At 62.9% G+C, this 20,566-nt stretch overlaps 1 protein-coding gene across 1 annotated transcript; it reads right to left on the bottom strand.

Moving 5' to 3' along the window:
* Positions 1–3,027: 3,027 nt before the first annotated feature.
* TFF2 (trefoil factor 2) lies at positions 3,028–5,942 on the bottom strand. Its single transcript, XM_051828507.3, has 4 exons — positions 5,783–5,942; positions 5,071–5,220; positions 3,977–4,123; positions 3,028–3,194 (listed from the first exon to the last, which is right to left on the bottom strand). Exons 1-4 carry the CDS (start codon positions 5,859–5,861, stop codon positions 3,181–3,183), a joined length of 390 nt encoding a protein of 129 aa, XP_051684467.3. The 5' UTR covers positions 5,862–5,942; the 3' UTR covers positions 3,028–3,180.
* Positions 5,943–20,566: the final 14,624 nt, after the last annotated feature.

The following is a 20,566-nucleotide window of genomic DNA, read 5'->3' as shown; positions in this document are numbered from 1 at the left end:
GACATGATGGACAGGTGGTGCACAGATGGATGGATGATGGGTAGATGATAGACAGACGACGGATACACAGACAGACAGGCAGATGATAGATGGGTGGTAGATGACAGATCGCTGGGTGGATGATAGACAGAGATGATAGATGACTGATGACAGGTAGATGATAGATCGCTGGATGGATGGAGGGGAGGTAGATGGGTAGAGATCTCCCACTCCAGCCGTCACTCGTACTCATGTGACCCCCCCCCCCCCACTGCCGTGGCAGAGAGCCAGCGCCAGGGGCTGGAGCTCAGTGGACCCAGGTCCCCGGACACGGCCGGGTGCTCTCCTGGCCTCCTCACTGCGGGCCGGACATCTGCCCCAGAGGGGATCCTTGTGCGGGGGCGGCGGTGGGGAGACCCGCGACCTAGAACTTCACGCAGCAGGGCTCCCCAAACCGCGCGCCTGTCACACCTGGCTGAACTGAGCTGTTAAGATGGGTAACCCTGCACACGCTGGTTCTCACACATCTCAAGCGTGCGCATCACCGCTGGCCGCGTTCCCTGTGCGGAGCCGGGAGCTGCCCCGGACACAGGGCTGCGACACCCGCCCTGCTCGGTGTGCGCAGTACCTGGGGAACCCACGCCCACCACCCGGCACCCAGGCTGCCCGTGGTGGTGCGGTGGTGTGTCTGTGCCCAGGTAGGCCGGCAGAGGGCGCCGGAGAGCGATCCCGGCGGAGGTTGGGGTCCACCTAGGGTCGGTCCTCCCCAAGCCGCACTCCCGCCCGTGCCGCCTGGAGGCTGAGCATCCCGGGTACTCCTCGGGTCGCAGGAAATGACCGCGGAGCCCGCCAACCGCCGAGCCCAGAGCGCTCCCAGCGGTCAGCAGATCCGGCCTGAGCGGCCAAGGGCTGGGCAGGAGTGGGCAGGGGCTGGGCGGCCCCTCTGGCGCTCCTGGAGCTGGGGAACCCCCTCGAGTGTGCGCAGGAGGGAGACGCGCGTGGAGGTGGGTGGGGTGGGTGGCAGATAGCTCTACTGCGTGGACACGGGTGGACATCGGGCTGACCCGTGCTCCTGGGTGTGCAGCAGCCAGAGCCAAGACCGAAGGGGTGCAGCTCCCAGGCCGAGAGGAGCGGCGAGCCGCAGCCCCCAGCGTCCGTTCTGTCCCCCGCAGCTGAGTGTGGCCCCGCCATCCCCCGCCGTGGCCAGGCTGAGCTGCGCCCGGCGTGCGCGGGGTGACCCCGGGGTGCAAGGCGCGTCCTCCGGCCTCGCAGCAGGAGGCTGTCTGGGCCGCGCTGTTGGCGGGAGACCCACGGGGGAGTGCCGCTGGGTGGGTCGACTGGGAACCCCAGCACCCAGCACTTTGTCGCGGTGGGCGCAGGTGCGGCCGGCGCCCGCAGGCACCTGACCACGACCCCCTCCAGGAGTCAGCCACGCGCGTGCAGGACTTAGGGCAGGCAGCGGCTCTGCGGAACTGAGCCACGGGTCACGGGGAGCAGCCGTGCGGGACGGGTCAACGTCCCCACCTGCCCTCGGGCGGTCCACGGGAGGCGGAGGCCCGCGCGGCAGCAGCGCCCCCTGGTGGCGCCCGCGTGCACAGGGCACCGCACCTGCGCCGTCCCCAGTTCCCACAGGGCCCCGCCAGGAAAGACTTTGCCCAAGGTCCACCCCCAAGTTCCGCCCTGTCGTCCCCTCACCCTGTCGCGAGATCGCTCAAGGCGCCTTTGTCACCTGAGCTCACGTGGCAGAGGCCGGCGCAGGTGGATTGATGGCTCCACCCCCACACACACACCCCTGCGCCTGGGACCCTGTGTGGGGGACCGTGGGTGCCTCTGGGGTTTCCGGGGGCAGGGGAGGCCCCGGCCAGGGAGGAAGGGGAAACGGAACGCGGGATGAGGAGCCAGAGAGGGGTGGGTTTAAGCCTCCGGAAACCCCCGAAGGAGAAGGGGAGGGGACGGCATCTCCCGAGCGCCCCTGAGTCCGGTCAGGACAGCCCCAGAGCCCCCAGCCCGCGTCCCGCGCGGCCGCCCTCGGTCCCAGGAGGGGGCGGAGTCTCCGAAGAGGAGGAGGAGGGGTGCCGCTGGGAGCCCAGGTGGGAGGGCGCCCAGAGCCACCCGCGGGAGACCACCGCGCCCCGCGGAAACATGCGAGCGACCCCGGGCCGGACCCTAGCGGGCGCGGAGGAGCAAAGGGTGGGCGCGGTACCCGCCCACAGTGGGCTGAGTCCCCTGGAGCCCTGCCTCCCACCGGCTGGGTGAGGACGCCGCGGGAATCCTGTGCCGGCTGCGGCCCCTCTCAGAGCGCAGGACTGGGAGGGAGGCAGCACCCCCCACCCGCCCTTGGTTTCAGCCCTCCGGCCAGGTCAGCTCTGACCCTCCCCGCCCTGGGAGGAGGCTGGGGCTTTCTGATGTGGCCGCGGGACGAGCCTTTGTGGCAGCGGCTTGCAGGTGTGGACTTGGGGACCTCGGGGCCGGTCGACGCTACGCCCCAGCCCTGAGCTGGACCAGGCCCCATGGCCCCACAGGGTCCCCGGGCGTTGGTCGCCCGCAGCCTGCACTTCGGTCGCCGCTGTCTCCAACAGCCTCAGGGGCCTCTGCATTGCAACCAGAAACCCGGAGCCCCACGGGGCCCTTGGAGCCTTCGGCCGCTGAGATTCCTAATGTGTGCACAGGGGCCCAAATACACACCATGCACACGCATGCACACACTCACAGAGATGGACACTCATGCACACACTTATAGATGCACACACATGCACACACACCACACACTTGTACAGATGCACACACTTACATGTGCACACACATAGATGCACACACATATGTACACACACGGATTCACACTTACATGTGCACACGCACGCAGATGCACACACATATGTACACACTTACACGGATGCACACTTACATGCACACACACGCACAGATGCACACACACCACACACTTGTACAGATGCACACACTCACACATGCACACACACTTGTGCAGATGCACACACACCACACACACTACCATTGCCTCTCTGCCAATGAAACCAGAGTGAAATGTAGCAGATTTTAAAATTTTTCTCTATTTGAAGACGTCATACCACTGAAAGGCATAAGACAGAACAGGGGTTCAGGAGCCGTGGAGCCGACCGGATGCGGGGTTTGCTCCGCTGTCTCGGGACATCGAGAGCCGGTCGGGGTCTCGGCAGCCGGGCCTCAGTAATGGCAGTCTAGGGTGGAAAGCAACACGGTCAGCACGGAGGGGAGGGGCTGGGCCCCTGGGCTGACAGGTGCGGGGACAGAGGCCACCAGCCGGAGGGTGCTCTGTGAGGCCACTCCCCCAACAGGCAGCTGTTTCCCAGGGAGACCTTCAGGTCCCAGGAAAAACCACTCCCATGATTCCTGCAGTGCCTTGGGGGCACCCGGATCCCACAGACAGGGGCGTGGCGCCCACCACGCACAGGCACACACTCTGCCTGCGTTTTGGAGGTGGCTGGTCTTCTCCTTCCACTGCCAAACTGTGTCGGGAACCCACAACTACTGAGGGACGGGCAGGTGGACAGGTGCACACCTGGGGACGGGGCTCTCCCAAGACCCACTCCAGGTGACACGTGTGCACCTGGGGGAGGGGCTGAGGCCAGAGCGGCCGGACCAAGCCTGCTTCTTTCCAGCCCAGCCCTGGAGCCCGGCACAGCCCAGCGCACTAGCACTTGGCGGCATCCAGATATGGTAATGAAATTGCAACAAAATAGGCAACACCGCCGGCTCTGCAGAGACCCGGGGCGGGGCTGCAGAGGCGCTGCTGTGTCCACACCGTCAGACGCCGAAGCGGGCAGTGCGGGTGCAGCGCGCAGGCTGGGGGCTGCTGTCGCTGTGGGCCACGTGCTGACCCTGCTTTCTGGGCTGGCCACACAGCACACGCTTATCCCCCGCGTTGAGGGCCCCGAGCCGCCACCTCGGAGACACCAGCTGTGTCCGGGAGCCAGCGGGGCCCGTCCTGTGCGGACTTTACCTTCCACGGATTGCGGGAAGAAACACCAGGGCACCTGCGGGGTGGTGTTGGAGAAGCAGCAGTTGCGGGCGGCGCAGAGTTCGGAGCTGATGCCCGGGTAGCCGCAGTTCTTGCGAGCCGAGACTTCCATGACACACTGCTCCGAATCTGGCCACAGGAAGGAGTGACAAGCAGACTCCGTTAGGCCGGCAGCCTCGGGAACACCCTCATTCCCAGCCTCCCGCCGGGAACGTGCTGGGCTCCCAGCCTCGGTTATCCTGGGGGGCTGCGTGGAGGTGGCATTGCTTGGGGCTAAGACACCCAGAGACTGCTAAGGGCCAGCGCCCGTGGTCAGCTGGCCGGCCCTCCCTGGAGGAATGACCCAGCGGCTGGGGTCTCCACCAGTCAGATCCGCTGGGCGGGGCCCTGGAAAGTTCGCTCTGTCTCTCTCCAGACTCAATGCTCTCGCAGGAGAAGAGGTTCGGGAACAGTTTTAGGCCATGAAGCATTTCGTCAACGTGCTGATGCCCAGATGGCGCCTCTCAGTGGACGGCCCTCGCTGGGGCCTTCCTGCTGCCCATCAGAGCGCAGGAGCTGCTGAGCCGCGTGCCGGGCAAAGATCGCTCCGTGGGGGGGGGGGGGGCGTGGCCGGGAGGATCCCGCCGAGGTCTGTGCACGCTCCAGGCATTAAGGCGTTGCGCCTCGGGATGAAGCCCACCCTCCAGACGACCTCGGGGTGCTAGTTCACTTCCTTCTCCTTTGGGGACGGCCAGCAGTGGTGTCCCCAAGGCCTTGCCTGCACCCCAGGAGCCCCCTTCAGCCCCACATTGGGAGCTGGAGGGGCCCTGGGGTTCCCGCTCTCACAGACAGCGAGCCCGCGGGTTCACACAAGTCTGGGGAGCACAGCGGCTGTGGGCGTGCAGCTGGGGGCATCACCTCCTCTTGGCTGGCCAGGCTAGCTCCAGACTAACCCTGGGCTAGCTCCAGACTAACCAACAGACCCGGGCTCGCTCTGGCCCAGTGGCCGAGAACCTGCTCTGGTTCCTTCCTGGGGAGCAGGTGCCGGGCTCCTGGCCACCAGCCTGGGAAGAGGGCCCAGCTCCCCCCAAGGTCACCTTGCGCCGGCAGTGGATGGAAGCACCAGGGGACCCCGACGACGCTGGAGTCGAAGCAGCAGCCGCCTTCGAAGCACTGCTCGCTGGTGATGCCGGGGAAGCCACAGTTCTTCCTGTTCTTGGGCTCCAGCCTCGAGCAGCGGCAGGCAGCTGCGGGGAGACCTCCCTCAGCCCCGCTCAGAGCCCCTGGGCTCAGGGGATCCAAGGGACCCCGCCCGTGTCCTGTTGCCACCAGGGCCACCCAGAGCCTTGTCTGGCTGTGTTTGCGTGTGCTGTTTCCTCCCGAGGAGCTCACTGGCCTTTGCCAAACATCTGGTTCCTTTAAGGGGGGGGGGGTACAGATGGATGCAGGCAAAGTCCAGGGTGAAGGTGGCAAACGGCCTCTCCGAGGGCCTGGGTGGGCTGACCCTGGGCCCTGCAGAGCCTCGGTCCCCCTTCCCCACCCACTCCCAGCCACTGGGGCCGAAGACCCCACCCCATCTCCAATCTCAGGATGCCGCTGTAGCTACTCCCCACCTGCCCCCCACCCCCGAAGCTGCACCTGCCTTCTCCCTTCAGAGGAGACCCGGAGGGAGTAGACGCGGGGTTGGGTTGGGGGCTGCAGAAAGCGAGGGCCTCACTCCCACCCTCACACCCGGGGCACACACTCCGGGCTCCCTGGCCCGCATGCCCCGTTGCAGAGACGGGAGATGCGGCCCAGAGGTCCACTTACCAGGTTTCTCGGCGCTGGCCAGGGCACACAGCCCCGGGAGGAGAAGCATTGCCAGGAGCCAGGGGCCTCGGGTGTCCATGTCCGTGGCCGGCTGCGCCGAGGGCGACCTGGAGAATGTGCGGCTGCGTCTGCCGGGGGTGCTCTTATAATCTCCCCTGTTTGCCCAGCGAGCCCAGACGGCTTCCACTGCCCCACCCATGACCCCCGCCCGGGACCCTTTGTTAGGAGCTGAGCTAGGTCCACACGGAGAAGAGGAGCCAGAGGCTGTTGTGCCCAGTGCGGGCGGGCGAGGCCCTCGGCTGGGGGCCGGGCGGCCGCGCGACGTGGCTGCCCCCAGCCCCGAGCAGGGAGCCGGGAGGTGCCGGGCTGCTGACGTGGGCAGAGGGCCACGTGCGTGGCTGGCACTGGGCACACCCCGGGTCACACCCAGGAAGGGATTAGCTGTGTGTTTGTCCCGGGACTTTACGTGGCTACCGCAGGAATGTTTTTACATGTTACCGCTGAGACTTCATGAGCAGTTAGAGGGGAGCACAGAGGAGACCCCTCCCCAGAGGGGGAGGGCGGGAGAGCTCCCCCAGGTGCTGGGTCAGCAGTGCAGAGACCCCCGTGTGTCCCCCCGTCCCGTCTCACAGGGACGAGGTGGACGAGGAAGGTGGGCAGCCCGCGATGGCCGTGTTGAATCAGTACATGTGCAGCAACCCCGAGACCGGGCAGTCTCCCCCCGCCAGGGAGACTCTTCGCACCTCCTCAGGTAGGGCCTCGGACCCTGGCCCTGCCCCGGCAGGGACGCCCTGGACAGGGAGGGGATGGGAGCCGGGGCAGACGCCCCGGAAGGGAAAAGGGAGGTGCTGAGGACCCTAAGACTTCTGCCACCAGGGAACCCCGCAGCGCTGCCCGGCTGTCGCCGCGGGGTGGAGCAGTGACCCAAAGAGGCACAGGACCCAGACCCTGGCCTGCCAGCAAGCGCCATTGATGGGATCAAGAGAGCGGGCTTTGTGCGGTCCCCTGTGGACCCCGCAGGGCAGCCCCGAGATGGCCGGTTTCCGTCCCGCACTCCTGTCACCCTCAGTGCCACCAAGCCCAGGTGGCCCAGCCCTCCGTTCTCTCCCCTGCCCCCTCCTGCTCCCAGGTCTGAGAGCTCCCCTTGCCCCCACCAGGGTTTCCTGGCCCCGCCCAGGCCCCGCGCCCTCCCCGGCCTCGGCAGAAGCTGCGTTCTTGGAGAGATGCTCTGCCACACGTGGCCGGGGCGGGGGAGGGGCGCCGGCTCCCACCACGCTCGCCCTGGGCGTTTGTGGAGATTCGAGGAACTTCCGGGGAAGCGGCTTCCGCCCGCTGGGGGTCACTGTGGCACGCGGTCCTCTAGGGGGCCGTGGAAGACTGGAACCGAAGAGGCGCCTGTCTGGGCGAAAGCATTCCTTAAACCGCGCGGTTTCCACGATGCTCCACCCGCCCGAGTTTCCGGAGGCTCCCTGCCTGCACGGATTTCAGAAGCGTTTGCACCAAAATCAAAGCATCTTCATTTCCAGGCTTCCCGGGACCCTCTGAAGTCGCCTCCTACGTCCCCGACGTGAGCAGCGCCCTGCCGGAACGCAGAGCTGTGCACCGTGCAGACCCTGCACGGCTGAGCCTGGCCGAGCTCCTGCCGCCGGGCTCAGGCCTGGGCTGGGCCTTGGCCTCCCTGCTGTCCTAACACCTCCACACCCCCCTGGAGGCGCCCCCGGAGGTGCCAGCTTCGAACACGCCCCTCTGGTGCCCCGGCACCCTCAGCACTCCAGAGGGCGTCTCCCCGATCCACAGCCGCTCGCGTGTCCGGGAGCGTCCGTTCCCACTGCATCCTGCCACTCCTGGCAGACGGCCCCATTCAGAGCTCAAGCTCCGTCTAGATGCAAACGGTCCCTTCTGCCCAGGACGCCGTGAGCACCACGTGAGCACCACGCATTCCCTCTGCCCAGGACGCCGTGAGCACCACGTGAGCACCACACATTCCCTCTGCCCAGGACGCCGTGAGCACCACCCATTCCCTCTGCCCAGGACGCCGTGAGCACCACGTGAGCACCACGCATTCCCTCTGCCCAGGACGCCGTGAGCACCACGTGAGCACCACGCATTCCCTGTTGCTCCGCCACGATGCCCCGCTGAGCACCAGCCTGCGCCTCCGTCCTTGCCGCTGGCTCCTTGTCCGGCCTGATTTCCGCAGTGTCCACTTCTCCCAGCAGCCGGGCTGCCCACTTCCGACGTCTGCACCTCCACCCGCTGCCCGGGGTGGCTAATGCCCACCACTGGTCCCACCGCCATGAGTGCAGGCGCGGGACCCACCCGCCCCCATCACCCGCCCTCCGTCACCCGCCCCCATCACCCGCCCCCATCACCCGCCCTCTGTCACCCGCCCCCCGTCACCCACCCCCCGTCACCCGCCCCCGTCACCCGCCCTCCGTCACCCGCCCCCCCATCACCCGCCCCCCATCACCCGCCCTCCGTCACCCGCCCCCCCATCACCCGCCCTCTGTCACCCGCCCCCCGTCACCCGCCCCCCATCACCCGCCCTCTGTCACCCGCCCCCCGTCACCCGCCCCCCATCACCTGCCCATCACCCGCCCCCGTCACCCGCCCCCCCATCACCCGCCCCCGTCACCCGCCCCCCCATCACCCGCCCCCCGTCACCCGCCCCCCATCACCCGCCCATCACCCGCCCCCCGTCACCCGCCCATCACCCGCCCCCCGTCACCCGCCCCCCATCACCCGCCCTCTGTCACCCGCCCCCCGTCACCCGCCCCCCGTCACCCGCCCCCCGTCACCCGCCCCCCATCACCCGCCCCCCGTCACCCGCCCCCCATCACCCGCCCCCCGTCACCCGCCCCCCGTCACCCGCCCCCCGTCACCCGCCCTCTGTCACCCACCCCCCGTCACCCGCCCCCCCATCACCCGCCCCCCGTCACCCGCCCTCCGTCACCCGCCCCCCCATCACCCGCCCTCTGTCACCCGCCCCCCGTCACCCGCCCCCCATCACCCGCCCCTCGTCACCCGCCCCCCATCACCCGCCCTCTGTCACCCGCCCCCCGTCACCCGCCCCCGTCACCCGCCCCCCGTCACCCGCCCCCCGTCACCCGCCCCCCATCACCCGCCCTCTGTCACCCGCCCCCCGTCACCCGCCCCCCATCACCTGCCCATCACCCGCCCCCGTCACCCGCCCCCCCATCACCCGCCCCCCGTCACCCGCCCCCCATCACCCGCCCATCACCCGCCCCCCGTCACCCGCCCCCCATCACCCGCCCCCCCATCACCCGCCCCCCGTCACCCGCCCTCCGTCACCCGCCCCCCCATCACCCGCCCCCGTCACCCGCCCCCCATCACCCGCCCCCCGTCACCCGCCCCCCATCACCCGCCCCCCATCACCCGCCCTCTGTCACCCGCCCCCCATCACCCGCCCCCCCATCACCCGCCCCCCATCACCCGCCCTCCGTCACCCGCCCCCCATCACCCGCCCTCTGTCACCCGCCCCCCGTCACCCGCCCTCTGTCACCCGCCCCCCGTCACCCGCCCCCCATCACCCGCCCTCTGTCACCCGCCCCCCATCACCCGCCCCCCCATCACCCGCCCCCCGTCACCCGCCCTCCGTCACCCGCCCCCCCATCACCCGCCCCCGTCACCCGCCCCCGTCACCCGCCCTCCGTGGAGGCACCCTGTCACCCGCCCTCTGTCACCCGCCCCCGTCACCCGCCCTCCGTGGAGGTGCCCTGTGTTTCTCTCCCTCCGCCCCCTTCCCTGCCGCGGTGCCCGCCCTGCAGTGGCGCTGCCCATCCATTCGCAGGAAAACTGGGATGCGAGCCAGCTCCCCCGCTCCCCAGCTCCCCGCTGTGTCGCTTTGTCTGACTGCGGAGTCCCTGCGGCCACAGCGGCACCCTCACCCTGAGTGCCCACAGATGCTGGACAGCTGGCAGTGTAGACAGCGGCCATTGAGAAGGAACTCAGCGAGGAGGGTCCCCTGCCCGCCCTGGTTTCCTACCTGGAGATACCCTGCAGGGGACAGCATGGAGAGGGGACACAGAGCCGTGAGTTGGAAGCAACGGGGGTGGCCGGAGTTTTATGGGAAGAGAAGGGAGTTCCAGAAATGTGAATGGGAGCCCCTTGAGTTTTTAGTCAAATACAGAGTTCCCAGGCCCACCAGGCCGGGCCAAACCATTCCCAGGGGAAGAAGAATCACTGCTGTGGAACCGAGTGGCTCCCCCGGAGTCCCGAGCGGCCGGTGGGGGAGGCTGGCCGACCACCTCGGGTGTGGAGGGAAGGCACCTGTGACCCCTGCCGGGGAGGCTGTGGAGCAGGTCCTGAGAGGACCAAGGTGACCTTCAAGCACCTTCCCTGCCTCTGTCCATCCACGGGGGCCGCCCAGGGCCACCCGGGCCCAGTGCGTTTTCTCCCGGCTCTGAGTGCAGGCGCCCGGGACTGGTGTGGGCAGCTGGCTCCTCCCAAGACCCCTCCTCGGCTTGCAGACACCGTCTTCTCCCTGTGTCGTCACACGGCCGTCCCTCTGTGCACAGCGCCCCCTGTAGGACAGCAGTCAGCCCCGGTGTCACCCAAGTACCCCTTTGGAGCCTCCGTCTCTGAACACAGGCCCACTCGGAGGGCTGGAGGCTAGGGTTCAGCTCGTGAGTTTGCAGGGACCGGGCTTAGCCGGCAGCACCACGGACAGATGAAGGTCAGCACTGCACCAGGGGAGACACGACCGGGCGACAGACAAGACCCGGCGACGGCACAGCGGCTGGGTGCTCGGCGTGAAGTCGCCGGCTTCTAGGCGCCCAGAGCAGCCGGCAGGCGCGTCCGACAACCATCAGGAACACCCGCGAGAGGAAACAGGCCCGGGAAAAATGTTCACAAAGATTCAAAGAAAACCCAAAATAGACGGCGCGAAAAGGAACCTCAGCAGAGAGACGGAAACTGAAAGTGAACCAAGGGAGAGTTCTAGGGGTGGGAGAGACGGCGTCTGGAACCACAGGTTCCCTCTAAGGGCTTTGGGTCAGGTCCTGAATATTAGGTTCTGCGGAAGACAAGCTGGCTCGCCGGAAGCCAGTGCAACACAAACGGTCCTAAACTAGTGCATTCAGAAAAAAGGTGGCCAAGAAAGCAAACAGGATTCCAATGGCTGGGCCAGCACTGTGGAGCAGTGGCCTGCGCCACGGGGTGACAGCGTCCCCTGTGCACACATTGGTTTGCGTCCTGCCTGCTCTGCTTTCCACCCAGGCCCCTGCTCACACGGCTGGGAAAGCAGCAGAAGACGGTCCAAGGGCTTGGGCCCCTGCACCCACGTGGGAGACGTGAAAGAAGCTCCTGGCTCCTGGCTCCTGGCTCCAGTCTGGTCCAGTCCTGGCCATTGTGGCCATCTGGGGAGTAAACCAGCGGATGGAAAATCAATGCCCCCCTTTCCTTCCCCACTCTCTCTCTCTCTCTCTCTCTCTCTCTCTCTGTCAGATAAATTGTCACAGACACCCGGGCAGGGAAAGCCCCTTCAATCAAACAGGCCCCGGAGACCGCGGGGGATCAGGCAGTTGATCACGCCTGCGGGCTCAGCGGGGCCCATTTCCCGAGAGCCGAGCCACACTCAAGTGTCTCCCGCCGTTTCTCGGTTCATCAGCATCGCACCTTGGCCGTCACGGCCCTGCTGGGCGCAAATCACAGCCCGCGTGACTCAGGACCACACTCCCAGGGGCCAGTGGGCCTGGTGTGCTTGTAGAAGGACCACACTCCCAGGGGCAGAGTCCCGGGACAGACTGCTGACTGGAGTGACAGAAGCAGAGCCTAGGGGCATCGTCCCTTCCCGGACAGGACCGCAGCGGGCAGCTGCCTCACGAGGTCTGTGTGGGAGGAGGGGTCGCCCTTCTTTCTTTGCCTCTGGTTGTGGCCGTATTCCCTCTACAAAATAAATAAATACTTTAAAAGAGAATTCCAGCGCCCCGTGAGGCGGTGTCCGCCAGTCCGGCACGCAGGTGCGTGGCCACTGGCAGAAAAGCAGAGGGAAGGCGCTAAAGAAGGACTCAGCAGCACTGAGCATTTGAAGAAAGCTTGTTCAGGTTTTTTTTGTCAACTTGCTGAAAAATCTAAACCCACAAACCCTAGAAGCTCGAAGGACTTCAAGGAAGACAAATACAAACAAAACCCACAAAGGCACGGCTCGATCAGATTGCTGAAACACGGTGATTAAGAAGAAGTTTTAAAGCAGCCAGAGAAAAAGACACACCGGGCAGCGGGGAGCACGGTGGGAGAGGCGACGGACTCCCCCCGAGAAACCGTGCAGCCCAGGGAAGTCCGAACCCTCCTCTCACGAGAACACCCTGCACCTGCTCCCGACGAGCCACGCCCTGCACCCGGCTCTCCCACGGCTCTGGGGAAGTCCCTCAGGCCGGAGCCGCAGCCCCTCCACACCGGCCGTGACCTCTGCAGGTTGCCCCCCGACTGGACTGGCCCAATGATGGCGCCTGCTCGGTCTCCGCCAGCATTCACGCCCACAGCCCGGTCCAGGCTGCCAGATCGCTCACCTGGTTCACCACACCTGTCTCCTGGTGTCCCCGACGTGCCCCATCCAGGCAAACATCTGCCTTACTGACCTTTATCAAACGAAAGTCTGGGCCATTGCCTGGCTCCCCGAAGCCTGCAGGGTGTAGACCAAATGCCTGAGTGTGGGAAGCAAGGCTGCTTACGGCCTGACGCCCCGTGCCCTCCGCCGGCTCCTGTCGCTAGGCTCCCCTTTGCCAGGACCCCGCGTGCCCCAATGCGCCCTTCCCCCACCCCTCCTCGCTGGCCCCCACACGTCCTCCAGCTCCCGGCTTGGGAGTCACTTCCTCCAGGAAGGCTTCCCCTCCTCCCCGGAGGGAAGCTCCCCCCCGGCACCCCAGCCCCCCCAGCACCTGCCACGGTGATCCGCCTCCCCGGAGGGAAGCCCCCCCCCCCCGGCACCCACGGTGATGCTGTTGGTGGAGTCTCACCTTTCTGGTCCCCTTAGTCATCACTTAAAAAACAGCAGATGGCTGGGGCCGGTGCTGTGCCATACCGGGTTAGGCCACCGCCTGCAGTGCTGGCATCCCATGTGGGTGCTGGTTCAAGTCCTGGCTGCTCCACTTCCAATCCAGCTGTCTGCTGTGGCCTGGGAAAGCAGTGGAAGGTGGCCCAAGTCCTTGGGCCCCTGCACCCACATGGGAGACCTGGAAGAAGCTCCTGGCTCCTGGCTTTGGATTGGCGCAGCTCTGGCTGTTGAGGCCAATTGGGGAGTGAACCAGTGGATAGAAAACTCTCTCTCTCTCTCTCTCTCTCTCTCTCTCTGCCTCACCTTCTCTCTCTGTGTAACTATGACTTTCAAATAAATAAATAAGTCTTTAAAAAGAAATAGCAGATGGTACTGGCTCTGTTACCAGAGAAAGGAGGGTGCTTGTCTTGGTGCCAGAAAGAATTCAGGCATGAGACAGAGATTAGTGGAAAGCAAACAGCAAGATTTATTAGGGCAGGGACATCCGTAAGGATGGATGGGCACCTCTCCAGACAGAGCCTGAGAGAGAGCCCAGTCACTCGGAGTGGGGAGAGCGAGGTCACATGGCTGAGTGGAGAGAACACACCTGGGCAGGCAGGTGGGTGGTCAGCAGAGAGCAGAGGGCTGAGCGCACCGCCCAGTTGAGGCCGGTGGGGGTGTGTGTGAGGATTTTAAGGGGATGGGCCTTGCCTTCCCCTCATCTCCTCCTGGAACAAAGGACTTTTTGGATGTAAATACGAAAAATTCCTTTCTGAGTTTTCCCCTGAAGTTATCAGAGAGGGGGAATGTGGTGGAATGAGGAGATGAAAAGGCCATGCCAACCCAGTGATCAATTTCTGTTCACAATTGATCATAATGATAGGACTAAGAACCAAAGGGATCACATAAACAAGAATAGTGTCTGCAAATACTAGCTGATAGAATCAAAAAGGGAGAGAATGATCCAACATGGGAAGTGAGATACACAGCAGACCCATAGAATGGCAGATGTCCTAAACAGCACTCTGGCCTCAGAATCAGCCCTTAAGGCATGCGGATCTGGCTGAAAAGCCCATGAGAGTATTTCAGGCATGGAAAGCCAAGACACTCTGGGGGGAAAAAAAAAAACCTAAATGAAAGATCTCCATGAGTGAGATCCCAGTGGAAAGAACAGGTCATCAAAGAAGGAGGTACCTTTCTCTGAAGGGAGGAAAGAACTTCCACTTTGACCATGGCCTTGTCTAAATATGATCAGAGTCAGTGAACTCAGGGGGCTTCCATAGCCTTGGCAGCTCATGACAGAGCCTAGGGTGATTACTGAGGCCATAAACAATAGTTTCAATTTGTTAAGTCAACAACAGGAGTCACTGTGCACTTACTCCTCATGTAGGATCTTTGTCCTTAGTGTGCTGTACATTGAGATTTAATGCTATAACTAGTACTCACACAGTATTTTTCACTTTATGTTTCTGTGTGGGAGCAAACTGTTGAAATCTTTACTTAATGTATGCTAAACTGATCTTCTGTATATAAAGAGAAACGAAAATGAATCTTGATGTCAATGGAAGGGGAGAGGGAGCGGGAAAGGGGAAGGTTGCGTGTGGGAGGGACATTATGGGAGGGAAGCCATTGTAATCCATAAGCTGTACTTTGGAAATTTATATTCATTAAATAAAAGTTAAAAAAAAAAAAAAGAAAAGGCCATGCCAAGATGGCTACTGACAACAGAAACTGCCTGGCAACAGGCCGTGATTGGATGGCTTCAGAAACCACATGACAACAGGGCCTGACTGACAGCAGGCTGTGATTGGATGGTTTCAGAAACTGCCTGGCAACAGAGCCTGACTGGCAACAGGCTGTGATTGGATGGCTTTGGAAACTGCCTGGCAACAGGCTGTGATTGGTTAGGGCATACACCGCCCTTTGACAGGATTGGCTGCCTTGGCTATATAAGCTGCTGCACCAACTGAAATAAACGAGTCTGCAGGTTGCTCGCCTCTGGCGGGCTTTCACCCAACTCCCAGGGTCTGTGTGGTGACTCCGCGCCTCTTGCCCCCACCACGCTCCTCCTCTCAGGAGCGAATCTACTGCAACATCAGAAGCCTGGCTGGCATCGCCCTGGTTAGAGGAAGGATGGTTATGGGGTAGAAGGGGCAGATGCTGGGCTGCACCTGGGAGGTTACTGTGATGGCTTTGAGATGTGATGCTGGACCTGGATGTCAGCTCCTCAGGCCTCTGTCACGCACACATAAGCTCATTTCTGACTTCCCACCTAGCAGCTGCAGGCTTCCTTGTGTCAGGCAACTGTTTGAGGATTCCACGTGTTACACCTCACTCAGTCCTCACCATAGCCCAACAGAGGGGCTACCATGACCACCCCCCATTTAATGGTCTAAATAAATGACGTACTTTGCCTGAGTCACACAGCAAGGGACCGCAGCATGGACGCTGGAGCCAGGTCTGCGCCCCGCTCACGCTGCGTCTCGGGGACTCTGTTTAGTGTGGTCTCCAGCAGTGTTACCTAATGAGGAGGAGTGGAGTGGAGGAGTGGGTGGCGGGCACCCTGGGACTTAGGGGAATGATAATTGCCCACCTAGGGATGCCCCTCACCCAAAGTACCAATGGAAATTGACAAGGTGGTATCCACACATAGAAGACATGGGTCCGAGCCGATGAGAAAGGCAAGCCCCTCACTGCTAGGTGGGAAGTCAGAAATGAGCTTATGTGTGCGTGACAGAGGCCTGAGGAGCTGACATCCAGGTCCAGCATCGCATCTCAGAGTCATCACAGTAGCCTCCCAGGTGCAGCCCAGCATCTGCCCCTTCTACCCCATAACCATCCTTCCTCTAACCGGGGCTTCCCCTGTCTGATACCTTCAGGGGGAAAACTCAGAAAGGAATTTTTCATATTTACATCCAAAAAGTCCTTTGTTCCAGGAGGAGAAGAGGGGAAGGCAAGGCCCATCCTCTTAAAAATCCTGGCCTCAACCGGACAGCGCACTCTCTCTGCTCTCTGCTGACCACCCGCCTGCCTGCCCACGTGTGTTCTCTCCACTCAGCCATGTAACCCCGCTCTCCCCAGTCTGAGCGACTGGGCTCTCTCTCAGGCTCTGTCTGGAGAGGTGCCCATCCGTCCTTACAGATGTCCCTGCCCTAATAAACCCTACTGTTTGCTTTCCACTAATCTCTGTCTCACGCCTGAATTCTTTCTTGCTCGAAGACAAGAACCCTTTGCTTCTCCAGTACCATCTGCATCTCGGATAACTCTCATCTGTGCCAAACTCTCTGCATCAATTCGCCTCCAGGAAACTCAGGGCACTGCCGCCTCATTGGAACAGCATCGTGGGGCGGGAGGGAGGGGAGGAGCCTGGCTGGCGGTCAGCTGTCACACTCGATGTCCCTAAACGTGGAGGGGAAAACAAATGACAAATTCCCGCCCTTCCCACCGCCCCAGGGCTCTGGTCGGAACCCAGGGAGGACCTTAGAGCTGCGGAAGTTACCGGCACTCGGAGGTGGGAGCTTAGGGCTGAGCTGTGGGAAGAGCCTGGCCCTGGGAGCTTGCCCTCCGAGGTCCTGCTCACAAGAGGGCTGGTTACAGAGGAGTTGGCCCAGCCCCTGTCTGCCTCTGGGCTCCCCACGCAGCCCCTCCCCGACCCTAGAGGCCTGGGGCTGCCCAGCTGGGGCCTGGGAACCTTCACAACCCAGCGCCCGGGAGACCTCGCTTTCCTTGTCCCGGGTGATTCACGTAGCCATGAAAACCCGATTAATACGAACACAGCAGGCAGACGATAGAAAATTCCAAAGCCCAGAACTAAAGTTCCCTGGAGAGAACAGAACTTGGCCAAAGCTGGGGTAAGAATCAGCTGAGCCAGTGCTGTGAGAATTCCGGCCCAGAGTTGGGGGGTGCGGGTGGGGGGGCTCAACGCCTTCAGGGCTAGCGTCGGGCTAGCGGGGCGGATGTCACTCAGCACGTTTCCAGAGCTGTGCTGTTTCCTTCCTCTTGGCACCTGCTTGAGAGACGTGGGAAAGACTGAAATTGCTTAAACGTCCCTGGCGGCTGAGTGTTGTGTTTCTGTTTGTGCCATGCGTTAACTTGAGGCTTTGAAACCACCCGTGAAGGCTAAAAATCAAGCCACAGGTGAAGCGGTTGCAACCCGTAGCTCACAGGCACATTTCTGCTTCAAATAAAGCTTTATTGAAACACAGCTCCGAGCGCTCGCTGGCGTGCTGTCTGCAGTGCCTCTGGTCCACAGAACCTAACCGTCCCCCGGGATGTGGCCTGTGGCTCTGGAGCACGTCTGCCCGCCACAGTCGGGTGGAGCTCTCGCTCAAGCCCGACAACCACGCTGCCGATTACAAACAAATAAACCTCAGAAAACAACAGACCAAAGTGCACACGTTCAACCAAAGCAATAGGCGCCGCACTCACCCCGAGAGATGTCCATTGGAGGCGTCCGCAGGCAGCAGTCAGATCTTGGTGGAACCTCCAAATGTTATGGTTGAGAAACGTCCACCACCCAAGGAATGACTCCAAGAGACTCTCTCTCATGCAATTAGCAAAGGGTTTTTTTTTTTTCCCAGCATGCTGGAGCTCTCTGATCAAACCAGAACAGAGCAGCCCTGAGGAACTACAGCATAGGGTTTATAAAGGCAAAAACCGCAAAATCCGGAGGGGGGGGGGATGCACGGTTGCTATACACGGTTGCTAAGATCAAGGGAGAGTACATAGTTACTGGGGTCATCATAACCTAAGACCTAGGTGAAATTGATATCCACTATAATCTTGATAAAACCAAGTTACAATCGTACAGTTATCATATATGATCTTGGCATTAATCCAAATTATATGTAAGACATAGACAACCACATCTTTCTCATTAACCCAGGTGCAGCCTTTCTACTTTCTAGCTTGACCACTCATGCTGGGGGGTTTTGTGCTCTGTCAAGGGTGACGTAGTGCACTGCTATTGTCCGACTATTTGAGATCATAGTTTCAGACCAGAGTCTCGGGGGGGGGGGTGCTTTCCCAGAATGCAGTCTCAAGTGCTCCAAAATGGAGTCCCTACTGTCAAGGTGCCACTTCAGTAGGAAGTCAGATATGAGCTTACGTGTGTGTGACAAAAGCCTAAGGAGACATTTGGGTCCAGCATCTGCACCTCAAAGTCATCCCCATAACGTTCCAGGGGCAGCCCAGTGTCGCATCCTGCCCCGCCCCCTCCTACCCATAACCTGCCAGGTGGGGTCCCCGGCCCTTCTGCCTGCCTGACATCTGCATTTCAGATACGCTGCTCCGGATCCTGACTCCAGGGGGTCCTGCCCATCCTTCCTCTAACCAGGGCAGCGCCAGCCGGGCTTCCTCCTGTCTGATACCTTCAGGGGGAGAACTCAGACAGGAGATTTTCTATTTACATCCAAGAAGTCCTTTGTTCCAAGAGGAGCAGAGATGGGCAGGCAAGGCCCATCCCCTTAAACCCCCCCAGCCTCACCCGGATGGCACGCTCAGCCCTCTGCCTCTCTGCTGACCGCCCGCCTGGCCTGCCCAGGTGTGTTCTCTCCACTCAGCCATGTGACCTCGCCCTCCCCCCCCCAGTCCGAGCGACTGGGCTCTCTCTCAGGTTCTGTCTGGAGAGGTGCCCGTCCATCCTTACAGATGTCCCTGCCCTAATAAACCTTGCTGTTTTACCTCCCACTACTCCCTGTCTCACGCCTGAATTCTTTTTTGTGAGAAGACAAGAACCCTGCCATTCACTGGTAACACCCTTGCCCACTCCCCATGGGGAAAGTCCCCTGGCCAGACAGTCCTCCTCCTCCTCGCCCAGGCGCAGGCATGGTGCCTGCTGGTCCATGGGTGGCGGATCCCAGCTCCCTGCCAGCCCACAGCCCTGTTTACCCAGTGGGCCACATCCTCCTGACCCCCTCGGGACTACAAAGCCACCGCAGCAGCCTTGGCCCGCTCCCCTGGGCTGTGCATGGTCTGTCCTCCCTCCCGAGCTCTAAGCAAACACCACGCACACACAGCCATTGTTCTCCCCGCCCTCACCAATGGGCAGTGCGGGAGGCCGTGAAAACAGTCCCTTCCTCCAGGCTGTCCCCCCCAATGTTTGTGCAGCAAACACCGGGCATGACAGCTCTGCCGCTGGGAAGGCACCTTGAGCCCACGAGGTCAGGGCGCTCTCTCCACACAGCCCTGCAGGGAGCCCCACAGCACCCTGGGAGCCACACAGGCCTGCATCTCTGACCCGGGGAGTTCCCAGGACACTGTGCTGGACGGCGGGTGAGCCTGCACGGAGGGGGAAACCTCAGCTGCCCGGTGCTCGGCCCCGGTGAGGAGTCAGACCAGCCGGCTCAGCCCCGGTGAGGGGTTAGACCAGCCAGCTCGGCCCCGGTGAGGAGTCAGACCAGCCGGCTCGGCCCCGGTGAGAGGTTAGACCGGCCACGATGCAGGAACCCCTTCCGATGTTTCCTGTAGAACCGCTGCCCCGCACCTGTCCACCCACCCGCCCACTGCCTCACCCACCCTACGGCGGTGCACACATGTGCACGCATTGCAGCTTTGCCTAGTGGACGTGTCCAGCTCGGAGCTAGACTAAGAACTGAGAACAAGAGACAGACGCCTGCGCCGTGACAATGCTCGTCCCACTGTCGCCAGCAGTTATCTGTCTGCCTGGGCCTTTCGGCCACGAGCTCTCCCTTCCTGCGTCCCTGCCAGTGAGCTGCGCACACAGGATTTGCCAACGCCCCTTTTTTTTAGCTCAGGGTTTGCATCGGATTCACGGGCACCAGACCTGGGAACCGGCTCCCGCTCACAACGGAAGGGCGGGGCCCGCAGTGACTTTCCCGCTGACCCTACAAACCTGGCTTCAGCTCTGTTCCTGCTCTGTTCCTCGGCTCAACAGTGTCTGAACAGAGTCCTGTTGTTGTGTGGGAACGACTGGAAGCCACCGTGACCCCCACAGGCACGCCCGGCTGCAGAGCGGAACGCCGGAGGGACCACGTGGCAGTACTCGGCCGGACGGAGAGACCACGTGGCAGTACTCGGCCCGGATGGCGCTCGGCCCGGGCGGTGTTAAATGAGCTCGCAGCGCGGTGGGAGCAGAGGAGCGAGAGCAGCAGGGGCGGACACTGTGTGCGGGGTACGGGGCGTGGAGAGGCCGTGAAACCGTCACAGGTCCTGCTCTCTCTCTGCCCTCCCCACCAGCGTGCTGCTGCCAGGACCACCACCACTGAGCTATGAGCGGGGTCAGGAGAAGGAGGCTGCTGGGGGCCACACGCTCTCTTGCTCCGGCCCCAGGCACTTGGGGGCCAAGGCCTGTGACCCAGGAACAGCCACGGAGCCTCCAGCCCTGCTCTGGGGCTGAGCATACGAGGGCTCCTGGATGCGTGGCTGCCCTGGGGCCGTGATGGGGTCACCGTGGGCTTGGGGAAAGGGAGCTGTCGGCACAGAGGTGCACCATCCGGTCCTTAGGACGTGTGGCCCTCACCCTTGCCCTGTTGGGTCCTTCCTTCGCAACGCGTAAACCAGCCTGCCGCCTGCCCACCCCTCTGCCCTCCGGGAGCACAGTATGAGAGTCCGCTGCCTCTCCCCAGCTGCCTGGCCCTCCCCCCTCTCTGCGCCTGGCCCTCCCCCTCTCTGCGCCTGGCCCTCCTCCCTCTCTGTGCCGGGCCCTCCCCGCCCCCCGTGCCTGGCCCTCCCCCCTCTCTGCGCCTGGCCCTCCCCCCTCTCTGCGCCTGGCCCTCCCCCCCTCGTGCCTGGCCCTCCCCCCTCTCTGTGCCTGGCCCTCCCCCTCCCTGCTC

Source organism: Oryctolagus cuniculus, chromosome 4, assembly GCF_051225735.1.
Source record: "Oryctolagus cuniculus isolate XC-2025 breed Fujian yellow rabbit chromosome 4, ASM5122573v1, whole genome shotgun sequence".
Taxonomy (NCBI): Eukaryota; Metazoa; Chordata; class Mammalia; order Lagomorpha; family Leporidae; genus Oryctolagus; species Oryctolagus cuniculus.
The sequence above is the reverse complement of the archived record's forward strand: the minus strand, read 5'-3'. Positions and strand labels throughout refer to the sequence as shown.